General features: G+C 40.8%; 1 protein-coding gene across 2 annotated transcripts in view; it reads right to left on the bottom strand.

Moving 5' to 3' along the window:
* Window positions 1–13,434, bottom strand: part of iqsec3b (IQ motif and Sec7 domain ArfGEF 3b) — a 53,746-nt gene extending 40,312 nt beyond the window's left edge. For both annotated transcript variants that reach the window (XM_054775233.1, XM_054775234.1), the window contains exons 1-2: window positions 12,720–13,434; window positions 7,046–7,120 (exon numbers count right to left, since the gene is read on the bottom strand). In XM_054775233.1, coding sequence (XP_054631208.1) covers window positions 7,046–7,120; window positions 12,720–13,252 — 608 coding nt within the window. In that variant the 5' untranslated portion in view covers window positions 13,253–13,434. The remainder of the gene's footprint in view (window positions 1–7,045; window positions 7,121–12,719) is intronic.
* Window positions 13,435–13,494: the final 60 nt, after the last annotated feature.

The raw sequence follows: 13,494 nt of genomic DNA, 5'->3' as shown, positions 1-13,494 counted from the left end.
AATAGGCCGTGCTTCGCTACTTTCCACCCAATAGCGCATACTTTCATAATCTACACACAGAAGGCCAGCAGTTAGGCAGGTTGTTTAAGAGTCAGGTTCCCTCTCATTATTGCTATAAATCCAATTTTACACTCAGGAACAAGGCCGCAGTGATTCATTGTGTCTTATAATTGAACTAGGATCACAGAAAAAAAAAAAGAGAGATAGAAACATAACATGAGGAAACATGAGCACCAGCACTGCATCAGAATACATTAGTGGGTTTAAACCCAAGAGCTGAGCTATATATGCATCTGGAGAGCAACAAGCATCTGTAATATGTGATCCATACCCCCACCACACCACACCCCCCTCTCTCCTGCTCACAGTGTGCACACGGGACATGATGCATAAATGTACATCTGTCAGAGTGCATCACTCAATCCCAGCGAGACATATATAGTGCTTCACATGCACACAAACAGGCTGGGGTAGATGCAACCGAGGCAGGGGTTTTTCTGTTCATGACCTCATGAGAAAGCGAGAGCGATTAGCTGCGCTCTAGTGGGCTCGTCATATGATTGTTAAACATGGAGTCGGCACAGGTCGCGGCCGCCGTGCAATGCAATGTCACGTGATGGAATTTAAAGGGATACTCGGTGCTTTTCATCATAACTGTGGCGTTGCGGTTGAGCCATGATGGAAAAGAGAACGACCCCACACAGACATGAAGTGAACAGATACTAAATCAGGTTTTGTAAAGGTGACATCCTCATGCGGAATTACCACTCCATCCAATGGAAGAGAATGTGATAAGAGCTTACATTAACTCAACAAATTAGCAGATCTGATGAGATTTGACAGAGATACATTGTAAGCCTCACAATACATTCAATGCACTTTTCAGTGTTAAATTTAAAATGTATGCCAAATATGGCATCTGGATCAGATCCGGAGGAAAGTTGGCTTTACATTAGAGATACTGATCCAGATATACAGTATATAGAAAAATGGATGGGGATTAACAAATATGTCTCTACAGTATTTCAGTTTGGCCCATTTTTCATCTCTTTCAATATCGCCATCAATATCTTTTTTTACATTTTTTACAAAATGTACTTTGAACATGCTTTAAATAATACCCACCATCAACACACAAGCTACAAAATATTTTAGCTAAAAGACCCAGAATAGAAAGTTGTTCACGCCCAGGATCCAAAATATATAAAAATATATTATTATCAAAGGAAAAGCATGTATTTCCACATTTTCATTCTGGTCTGAAACAAAGAATAGAGATAGGGTGAGGAGCTCAGTCCTCCGTTAGGGGCTCAGAGTAGAGCTGCTGCTCCCTCACATCGAGAGGAGCCTGTTGAGGTGGCTCGGGCATCTAGTCCGGATGCCTCCCGGACGCCTCCCTGGTGAGGTGTTCCGGGCATGCCCAGCCAGGAGAAGGCCCCGGGGCAGACCTAGGACACGTTGGGGGGATTATGTCTCACAGCTGTGTTCTCCCGGTGCAACTGGAAGAGGTGGCCGGGGACCGGGAAGTCTGGGCTTCCCTACTAAGACTGCTTTCCCCGCAAACCGGACCCGGATAAGCGGAAGAAAACGATGGATATACACAGTGGTGTGAAAAAGTGTTTGCCCCCTTCCTGATTTCTTATTTTATTGCATGTTTGTCACACTTAAATGTTTCAGCTCATCAAAAAAACTTTAAATATTAGTCATTGACAACACAACTGAACACAAATGGAGATTTAAATGAAACCTTTTATTAACAGAGGAAAAAAATCCAAACCTACATGGCTCTGTGTGAAAAAGTGATTGCCCCCTAAATTTAACAACTGGTTGGGCCACCCTTAGCAAAAACAACTGCAATCAAGGGTTTGTGATAACTTGCAATGAGTCTCTTATGGCGCTGTGAGGGAAATTTTGGCCCACTCATCTTTGCAGAATTGTTGTAATTCAGCCACACTGGAGGGTTTTCCAGCATGAACTGCCTTTTGAAGGTCATGACACAGCATCTGAATAGGATTCAGGTCAGGACTTTGACTAGGACACTCCAAAGTCTTCATTTGTTTTTCTGCAGCCATTCAGAGGTGGACTTGCTGGTGTGTTTTGGATCAGCAGAATTCATGGTCCTGAAGCAGCAAAACAGCCCCAGACCATCACCATTGTTGATAATGGCTCTCGCTGTGGTTCGCTGGAGTCCTGAAACTTTAGAAATTGCTTTTATAACCTTTTTCAGACTGATAGATCTCAATTAATCTCAGTTTAGTTGTTTTTTTAACAAGGGGGCAGTCATTTTTTCACACCAGGCCATGTAGGTTTGGATTTTTTTCTCTCATAATAAATAATAAAAAGTTTCATTTAAAAACTGCATTTTGTGCTCAGTTGTGTTGTCATTGACTAATATTTAAATTTGTTTAATGATCTGAAACATTTAAGTGTGCCAAACAAATGCAAAAAAAGAAGAAATCAGGAAGGGGGCAAACACTTTTTCATATAATACATAAAGTAGAGTATATATATATATATATATACAGTATATACATATAGTGTACATACATATAAGACAACAAGATCCCGAACAAATCTCATCTCAACACAGGTTACATTCATGCTTGTAATATTGTATATTTTGTCATGCAATATTATAATATTAATATATAGAATATTTGACTTCATATTATTAATTTATTCTCGTCAATAACATTTTGATTCATCAGAAAATACAGTTTCATTCTTGCAAGACTTTTTTCTTCATTTTTTTAAAAATAACATTACAACTTTATTCTCATAAAAAATGTTCCTCAAAATATACAACTAATAAAAACCAATGTAAATTATTTCTTAGTTACAATTTTTTTTGTTTATTATTTTATTTTATTAGAATATTAAATTTAATGACTTCACTGATTTTATTTCTTTTTTTCTTGACAGAATTTGGCTTTATTGTTGTAAAATTACGACTTTTTCTTCCAAAATGATTATGGATATTTTCTTATAATTTTATCTTGTTTTTTCGTAGCATCATAACTTTGCCCTCAAAATGACTGCGTTTTCCTAAAAACTGCAGTCATGGCCAAAAATATTGACGCGCAAAAGATGCCGATGCGTTTGGCCATACCTGTATGGAATACAACCAAGTCAGCCCAATTGACACAACCATGGTCAAAAATATTGGCATCTTTGGCCAAATACAATGGCATGCCAATATTTTTGGCCATGACTGCATGTATCTTATTTTTAATATGACACATGTATTCGTATGAGATTACAATTTTATTCTTGTGTTTTCCATGGTGGCCCAAATACTATACTTTGTAGATACATGTTTTAATTGGACAGTGACAAAATGTGTGTTGCCATCTAAATTAATGGTAAAGAATATATATTAATTTAATATAACAAACCTTTTGCACCTGTGCAAATCCTTTTGCACAGAAAATGTTTATGGCAGTAAAAAATGTGTAGGACACATAAACGGATAAACAACAGACAAACCAATAAAAAATAATGCATGTTGTTTTGTGTTTACTGCTGGCAGTAAATCAAGTTTCCTTCTAGGCATCATGAAAATAGCTTAAACCTCCTTGGAGGTAAAAAAAGGAACAAGAAGATGACATTGTGCTAATGTTAGGTAATGATGAATAGAGGTAAGAGTAGCATGCTCACAAATATTAAACATAACATTCTTTCCATTCACACCTCCTGCACTGACACATCATTCACACACACAAAGTTGTACTGTACAACAAGCAGACAACCTGCCCACGTGGAAAAAACAGAAGGCAACGTGGCTCCGGTGGCCTGTTGAATTTCTTATTCCCTTGTTACTATGGTAGTGATGGCCATTGCATCATCACAGGGTTTCTTTGGGCGTTTGCGCATTGATGATATCAGTACTGAGGTGCCCTTCAGCTCATTGCTCTGACTGAGGCCTGTGTTCAATACCCTTGAGGCCCAGAGAGCTATTTGTTACACAGCGATTAATGTGGCTCTTCCAACAGCAGTGACCACACGAGTACACTTATACACACCGCAGACACACGCACACACACACAACATAATGTGTGTGGTCAGAGGCATGTCACACACACACACACACACACACACACACACACACAATGTATCATATTAAAACATGTAGTGGTCATTTTGGAGACTGCTTAGTTGCTCATACTCTACAATAAAGGAGTCAATAGGAGGCAAAAACATCAAATTGATTGTGTGATTGTTGTGATTCCACCAAGCAATTGTTTCCAGTGTGAGGATGGTAGAATGCTACATAGTCGATAGAAATCAGGGGGTTCCCAACTTTTTCCAGGGACGGCCACATCCAGAAAAATGTAAAAATGCAGAGGGCCACTTGTATACATTTTGTGTATTAAAAATGCTAGCACCAATCCAATGTTGGTCATTGCACTAAGTCCCCAACTAACGAACACAATTGGTTCCAGACGACCGTTCTTATGTCGAATTGTTCTTAAGTAGGGGAAAAGGTAATAATACTAATGATATAGGTACTACATGTACATGTATACATATACAGTATATGTGTATGTATGTAAATATGAGTTCGGATGCAGTAGTAATATTAAACGAGGATAATTAATGAAAAAACAATAGTAAAAATGATGTAATAATACGTCATGATAAATGTTATTTACCTTTGAAGAGGAGTGGTCGAGCATACGTCGTTGGTAGTGGTGGAGGAGGAGTTACAGAAAAAAAAGGACAAATCATCGTCGTCGTTAGACTCTTCTAAAAGAGGTAGTGTTCTGTGGGTGGTGTAGAATTAAGCAGGCCTATTAACTCTTCATAAACTTTAATCACACACTCTGTCCGGGTTGTATCATACAACTACAATTTAGCTTTCTCTCTCCTCCCCTCCTCCCCTCCTCCTCCTCTTGTTCGCCAGCTGTTGGTCCTATTAGCAGTGTCACAGTGCCCTCTGCTGGTCAAGCATGTAGCAATATAAATATGGATTTATAAGGCAAAACACATGAAAATATAGACTAGTTGGCTTGTGTTCGTATCTCCGAAAGTTCGCACGTCGGATGTTCATTAGTAGGGGACTTGTATTTAGTATTAGTATTAGTGTATATCAAGAAAACAGCCACATCTTAGCTTTGTGTAATAGGTGACAGAGCAAATTTGTGTAATATCTGATAATACTGTTTACAGTCAAATCTCGGTTTTCAACCACCCCAGTTTTTGTATAATTCGTTTTTTGATGAAAAATGTTGCTAAAATTTCACCTTGACTTTTGTACACTGGGTTTTTGTACAATATTGCACATAACAAACTAGTCCATTTGCCCTGCACTTTATCATTCCGTTGAATGGAATCCCCACGTCTCCACTCCTCGCTGTCTTCGCCAACAAGACTGTTCAGTAAGGACAAGTCATTCTGTTAAATGTTAATCTGTCAAATTAATTCATCATGTCCATTTCATGAATCATTTCAATTATTTCACATTGTTCTCTACATGTAAAACTATAATTATTCTCTATAAAATGTAAAGTGTCTGAAATGGATTTATTGGCTTTAGATGATTTGCTATGGCAAAAATATCTTTAGTTTTTGTACATTTTGGTTTTCATCTGACCTTTTGGAACAAATTAATAACGAAAAATGGGGTACCACTGTATCTCATTAATAATGAATTTAATCATTTTCATAATGAATAAACAACAAGCTGCGGGCTGAAAAAGACCCCAGGCCACACTTTGGACACCCCTGATATAATTAGTGCAACATTAGAGCAAGGGAAAACACTCTAATCTAGCAATGACTTCAAAAAGAAGACCAAGCAAGCAAGGGAGGACATTACTAAAGTTCAACCTTTTTGGAATGTGGCTGTTTATTATCTGTTGTCAGGGAGAAGTCACCATTATCAACCAATCAGCTGGCTGGAAGGTGTGTGTCTAGCTCCATCCTTTAGGTACTTACTGCACTTGGTACTAGTGGTACTTCATGGACCTATAGCACTCTCTGGGTCTATGATTCCAAATATTGATGGGTTTTTTTGGTTTGTTTTTTTACCCTTAAGGGCCTCCGTAGTTGAAGTACATATTGGGAATACAAAAGTGATTCATAACAAGCCCCATTACATTTAATTGTAGTGTTGTTGTCCATTTACAGTACATAAAAAAAATATCCATCGGGGATTCTTAAACAGGAAGGGGAGGGTGATTTCATCAACATAGAAGAAGAGAAGTGAGTAAAGGGGGCGCAAGATAGCCAATGCTAAGACACCCATGTAACAATATTATGTCACTACTACGTCCATCACCATTACTTTTGAAATTTTGGGCCACCCAAGATTTTATATCACCCTCCGCCGTCTACACTACTCCTCTGGGTACAGATCGGCCATTTTGGTTCCCTTTACACATCAAATTGCACATTAAGCTGAAAAAGACTATAATAACGATTCATGGAAAACAAACTTTTGAGTTTTAAAATGGGTATTTTGGAGGTTGAAAACAGGTGGAAGTTTTAGAAAACAACACGGTTATTAATTAATAAAGAAGAGAGAACACAACCAAAACTACAATGGTGGACCGAAGCGAGGATAAGCAGTAGGTGGGCATGTGTTTAGTGTTGCTTAGTGTTGCTTTGTGTTTAATGTCCACAGTATGGCCCGGGGGGCCCTCGACTCAACTTTTATTGGCCAGTGGCACACTGTAAAAGTAAAATGAAACAAAAAAAAGCAGAAAATTAGAAAAAAAATAGAGCAAAAATACAATATAAAGAGAAAAAGCTGTTGTTGATTTTAATAATAACGCAACCCTTCTGTTTAAATATATATTTAGAGATTTAATTTAAATTTTTTTTACCTTATTTTTTTTACACATCCTTTGTTTTTTTCAATATGTGACCCTGGTGGAAAAGGTTTGGACACCCCTACTTTGCATAGTGACACTGCCAACTAATGGCCTGGCATGCACAATACAGTTTTCAGTCATACGTATTTGCAAGTTTGTGTGATTGTTTTCACCATCTTGTTACCTGCATGCAAAAAAACAACTTAAGAGTCAATCAGTGTTGGTCTTACCTGGAAGAGCCACTTGTGTCGACTTCAGGATGCTCGGGGGCAGGGCAACAGAACTGATGCAGCACCGTTTCACTTCTGTAGGAGAGGGAAAACAACAATATGATTTGTTTGCCTGTTTTTCCAGCATCTTGCCAACATTTTTTCCAACATTTGCCCAAAGAACCGGCATTAAACTCCCTGGGATTATTTGGCACTGATCCCTTGCTAAATACCCTATGTAGGTCAAATCTTAGAGCGTGTTGATAGCAGTGTCCAGATGTGTTTGTTTATCACCACTTGCATCACACTGGTGGTGGTGATTTAGCCATCATTCCAAATGAGTGTGACAGATGGTCGCTCACAACTATTTCCCTCCTCATATAACTTATTCTTTATTCATTTTTACCAGTGAGTGAAGAGATCCAGCTGATGAAAAAGGACTGAAAAATACATCCCATTGACGCTCACCTTTTGGGTCCTAGCACTGTAAAGTACAAATACTTGAGTTGAAGTGTAAGCTGGAAATGACACAAGAAAGGGGAAAAGGATTGGAAGAAAATGATACACACAAGATTAGATAAGACTAAAAAAATAACTTTTTTGCTTTTTTTGGGGCTTTTTGCAATGTCTTGCTTGACATCAGGCACAGTGTAATAGATGCCAGCTGGTGCAGCTGTGCGAAAGAGTGTTGCTAAACTTCACACCTTGACGCCTTCAAAAGCTGCGTTGGACACTGAGTTGACACCTCAGGCTTTTAGCTCATTGCCTAGGGTGGCTCATCCTAACGCTTATGCTAGCATCATTAAAACAGAATGTTTTGTTTTTAACGTATTAGCAGCGGTTGCCCTGGTGGTGTAATGGTACATGCCACTGCCTTCTGTGTAGATGGTGCAGGCTACACTGCTAGCGAGGGTCCCTAAACCCAAGCTTAGGAGATAAATGAGAAGGTTGCATCAGTAACAAATCATGCTATTGACTGGGTGGTAGGGCTGGGTGGATCATTCCAAATATCTACATTATTAATACCAAGGGTAGTGTCAGTATCAGATCGATACTAGTATGATTGTTTTATTTTTCTGTTCTCTATGCTTATTTTTACAAATATCTGTATTTTTGCTGTTCATATTGTAGTTAATATTCTTATACTTATATATTCTTATATTGTTTACAAGCAAAAACTCCCCTCAAGAAGTATGTTCTTGGACACAGGACGGCTTTGGGGGCAAAAAGCCAAAGAATTTGAATGAAAGCCAATTGTAGTTTCTGCTTGTTTGCTTATTTTGCACCACTGACTGTATAAAATAATTGCAATCATTGTAGTATCTTGTTTATATTGTTACATTGTCTTCACATATTTTTGTTTGCCTAAAATCTTTGTTCTATGTTTAATTGTGATGATAATCATGATTATGATAATCATTCAATGATCTTGAAAAATTTCCAGTAAAATCAGTACATTATGGTCAATATTGTATTTACTTGGTATTGGATTGATTCCGAAATTTGCAGCATCGCCCATTCCTGCCGCTTATCCTCATTAGGCTGACTTTGGGCGAGAGGCGGGGTACACCCTGGACTGGTCACCAGCCAATCGCAGGGCACATATAGACAAACAATCATTCACACTCACATTCATACCTATGGACAATTTAGAGTCACCAATTAACCTAACATGCATGTTTTTACCCAGAGAAAAAGCACGCACGCACAGTGAGAACATTCAAACTCCACACAGAGATGCCCAAGCGGAGATTCAAACCCAGGTCTTCCCAATCTCTGGCTATGTGGCCAACAAACAGTCACACTTGTTTTGATGTTACTGAAAAATGGCCTGGTTGTACTCGGGTTTCATGTCTTTTTATGTGGACAGCTTGACAATGGAACAGATTATTTATTTCCTTTATTTCCCATGGGACAAATTAAATTTGAAATCCAAACAAATCCATGAATTGACTGTGTTTGATTTCCGGGTTTCGGGTTTTTCCAAAGCTAGGGTCAGAGCAAAAATGCAGTTTTATTGATCATCACCGTTGATCATCACTGTTTTGTGGTAAATTCATGTCTTTTGCTTTCATGTTCGTGTTTGTGTTATTGCAATATCTGGTATATTTTCAAGTCAAATTTCGGTCTTTGACGTCGAGGCATGAACTAAAGTATATCTACTCATTTTTTTGTGTGTGGTCATGTTGTAAGACGCACACACACACACACACTGCTCTCTCCCTCTCTGTTTGTACAAGGCCTACACGTAATGTCCATCTACATTCAAGGCGGCATACAAAGAGAGCAAAGTGAATATTTTAAGAGTACACGCTTTCTGCTGTTGGCCCGTGTTTCCTTCCCTCTCTCACACCATGGCTCACCTCTCCACCCTTTTGTAAGGCAACTCACGGCACAATATGTTCAGTCATCAGCTCATCGGCTCAGGATGATGCCAGTACATTTTGTGCACCTTCCCAGACACCACAGGGTAGTCCCTCGATCCGTTTCTATGTATTGTTCTGCCAGCAGGATAGATAAAGCAAGTAGACAGCTACCCAAAATGCAGCCTTTCTTTTCCTTTTTGTTTAGTTTTGTTTCCCGGTCCTCTCCCTGTACCTGCCTCAGCCTCTCTGAGCTGGTCCATTCCAATGTCAGCCTCAAGCTCCTTCCACAAAACTCCTCCGAGGGCCTCTATCAAAGAGCGTTACTGAGCGTGCATCTTTCTATTTCTCGCTGCCTCTCTCCCCTCCTGAGAATGGCTGATTACCGTTCGCTCCACAGGCTAAGTGGGCCAGATAGGAGGCTCAGCTGGAAAGAGAGAGAGAGAGAGAGAATGCACGGAGGAGAGATTCTCTGCCGCCCCCCTCTACACTTCCTTTAAATCCCCCAGAGGCGCATACACGTGCACCGGCAACACTGGCAACAATGCAAAATACACAAACACGCAGCCAGAAAAACAAAAAGCAAGCTCATGTGTCATTTCGATGTAAGACTCCAAAAGATGATGTAAACACGTACGCAGCCAAGGCAGCAGCCATTTCATTAGGTACACCTGCACAACTTAATGAGACACAAAAATAGAAACATTTAAAAAGAAAAAGAAAAAAGTCCTCCTTTTCAAAGATAGCAATGTGACACTGTCACAGAGGTATCAATTTATCATTATATAAGAAGGATGACCAAAATAATAGGGACACATGTCACTGTAACACTGTGACACTGTTTTAAAGAATCAAAGAATACGTGCATAGAATCCTTTAGTACTATTATATTTCAGCAAACATGCAATTAGAGTATATCACATCAAAAGGCAATACTATACAACTCAAAGTTGTATTTACTTTAGAGCAGTCAGTGTATAGTGTATATATCAAGTATTGCCTACAGTCAAGCATGGTGGGGGCAGCGTCATGGTCTGGTGGCGCATAAATGCTGCCAGCATTGGTTAGCTGAGCTTCACTGCGGGAAACGTTAATTTCAACATGCAGAGCATGATCCTTCTTTGGGAAACTGGGCTACAAGTTGTCCACCATGGTAACAAGCCCAAATACACCTCCAAAAGGTGACAAAGGAATGGCCAAGTCTCCAAACCTGAAGCCAATTGAGCACCTGTGGGACATCCTCAAGCAGAAAGAAAGTGGAGGAGCCCAAGGTGATTACTGTACCAGCAGCTCTCACACAAGAATAACGCTTGCAGACTTCAGTATATTATGAATAACTAAAAAATTAGGCTGCCTTTTTTCACAAATAATACAAAAAATACAAATGAATAGGCCACAAGAAATCAACATGCCTCTGCAACATTATTGAACAGCTCAGCCATACTCGCACCCGTATGGCTCTTTCATTCTTCTCGTTTGTAGCACGTGAGACGCTAGCTTCAGGTCATCAGTAACAAAGTGCGCTGTTACGGTGACATAACAGCGCCTTTTCCGGGTTGGGTGGAAAATTTGTAATTACGTGCTCGATGGTCGGCAGCAACTTCAGCTGGCTGTTTTTCCTCCTCGTTCGAGTGGAAACCTGCTATGTGGTTTTTCATATTTGTTGTGTTCGCAAAATATTTTAAGCTTGGGTGACAAAGCTTGCATATAGTCTGTCTCTTGTCCAGCTCATTTTTACCTTAAACTACGTGAAAGCCAAAGTGCTTCCAGACGCTCGCTTTAAATCCAGCGGGTGCGGGACGGAGTTTACGCTCAGCCATTCTGGAAGCGTCCACCATAAACCCATAAACTGTCTGGGCAGCACTTCCGCTTTCCGTCTTTTTGTTCCGTTTTTTTTGTTCCGTCAGTATTGATTATTGGCATTTATGAATCGATGAATAATCGTCAATGTCCGCATCGCGATGCATCCAAGAATCGATTATTTCTCCCACCCCTATTAAATATTGACAATTTGGACACAATTTGGACATGTTCACTGTGAGGTGTACTGCCTTGTGTTGCCAGCTATTTAGACAATAATGGCTGTATGTTAACTCATTTTCTGTGGATAGTATATCTATACACTGCTATACAAGCTATGCACTGACTACTTTGGTCTATATCCAAGTATAATTTCTATACTCCTTTGAGAAGATATAATGAGATGGTTGCTGCAAGGTGAGATACTGCATGTGGTATCTCGATCAATTTTACAAAGCAATACGTCTATGAGAGTGTCAATCAATACTGGGCATTATTACCCTTGCAAGGACATATTGTTTGCATCATACCCAATGATTACCTTAGTGTAGGTGTGCCTAATGAATTGAGCAGTGAGTGCACGCATCATCATCATTAGCAACACACGCTGACACAAAAAAAAATGCTGTGCGTCGTTGCACCAGAGGGCACATCTGAACTCTGCTCGGCTGCACTCGGAGGATCCAGCAGCCAATGACAGGAATGTGAACTCTGAAACACACACAACTGTTTGGCATGACATGACAAGCACAAACAACTAATTACCTTTTTTTTTAAGCCATTGACCTGATGTGCAAAAACTGGGGAGTGAAACTGCATTTAAGGACTACTACTCTGTCACCATGACTACAGGTATAACAACAACTATGTAATCCTTCCTGCACTCCAACACCCACCTTCATTTGGGGTGGTCTCCCAGTGAGACCAATCAGGGCTGGAGCTAGGCAACACACCTTACACTCACATACAGTGAGATAAAGAAAGATGGTCTTTCTCTCATTAGATTATGTAGTGGGGTACTATGAGGCAAGTGTGCGTGTGTGTGTGTGTGTGTGTGTGTGTGTGTGTGTGTGTGCGCGTGTGTGTGTGTGAGGGGGGGGGAATTCATCTATAACACAGCAACATCAGAGGCCCATCCATTCTCCCATGAGACCTGCACAACCTGCATGGTGATTAACAGGGAAGCCAGAATGTAGCAGTAGCAGCACGGTGGACTCATGCATCTCATCACACGCGAGGATGCCCTCTCTCCAGCCAACACACACACACACACACGCACACTACATACATAGTACATACACGCATGTGCAGCTGTTTGTTATGTAATGATCCACTAATGGTGATCCAGTTTCTCATTTAAATAATCCACCACTGTCACTCTCTCTCAAATGTTAAAACCATCTTCTTTAATGAACAACTCCCAATTAACGTATGCGCGTGCATGTCCAAGATGACAATGTTTTGGCCATGATGGTGTAGAAAAATTAGGAAAGATGCCAAATTCAAACGACAAGCAAACGTAGGCTACTTACTCAGATGTCTTAGCGAGGGCCAACGATCTGCAAAGAGTAGTCGGGGTCATCGGAACCAAAGAACGGCAGCTTGTGCAACTTCCGCCGTTTTCCGGGTCACTTTCCACTGGCGAAACCGTGGTAGGGTCGGCCGGAACCAGCTGCATGTCCCCTGGGTCCAGAGCTGGGGGTTGGACCACCGTAGCACCCTCGACTTGTTGTACCGTTGGAGCTGCCTCTAGGTCCGGCAGAGCACTTGCACCAGTCTTGGTCTGGAGGTCCTGAACGAGGTGGAAATGATGGAGGCAGCCCGGTTCGGGGTGATGGTGATGATGAAGGAGATGGGGGAAGGAAGGGTATGGATGCTGCTGTTGTACCCGGACATCTCGCAGGTGCCTGTTCTCGCCAATGAGCTCATCCACCCGCCGGTCCAGCTCCTCAATACGGGAGCGCTGTGTCTGGATGAGGCTCTGCTGGTTTTGGACGATGGTGGTGAGCTCCCGCAGGTACAAAATCGCCTGCACAGGATTTTCCAGCAGGCTGGAGCTCATCATATACACAAGAAGAGGACAATGAAGAACAAAAAAAGGCTGGAGCAAAAACAAAAAAAGGATGGAGGATCTCCTTCTTAATTTTTCTTGGGTTGTAAATGAAGGATGCAGCGACCGTGCTCGCCTCCACTTGTGTTCCCTCCCTCCTGTCTCCCTCTCTCACTGCGATGATAGGTGCTCGATGGGAGAAACTAGATCCAGCGGTGACAGGAGGGAGGGGGTGGAGGAGGCGGAGGAGGCATGCG

Source organism: Dunckerocampus dactyliophorus, chromosome 5, assembly GCF_027744805.1.
Source record: "Dunckerocampus dactyliophorus isolate RoL2022-P2 chromosome 5, RoL_Ddac_1.1, whole genome shotgun sequence".
Taxonomy (NCBI): Eukaryota; Metazoa; Chordata; class Actinopteri; order Syngnathiformes; family Syngnathidae; genus Dunckerocampus; species Dunckerocampus dactyliophorus.
Note: the sequence above shows the minus strand (reverse complement) of the source record. Positions and strands in the feature narration are given on the sequence as shown.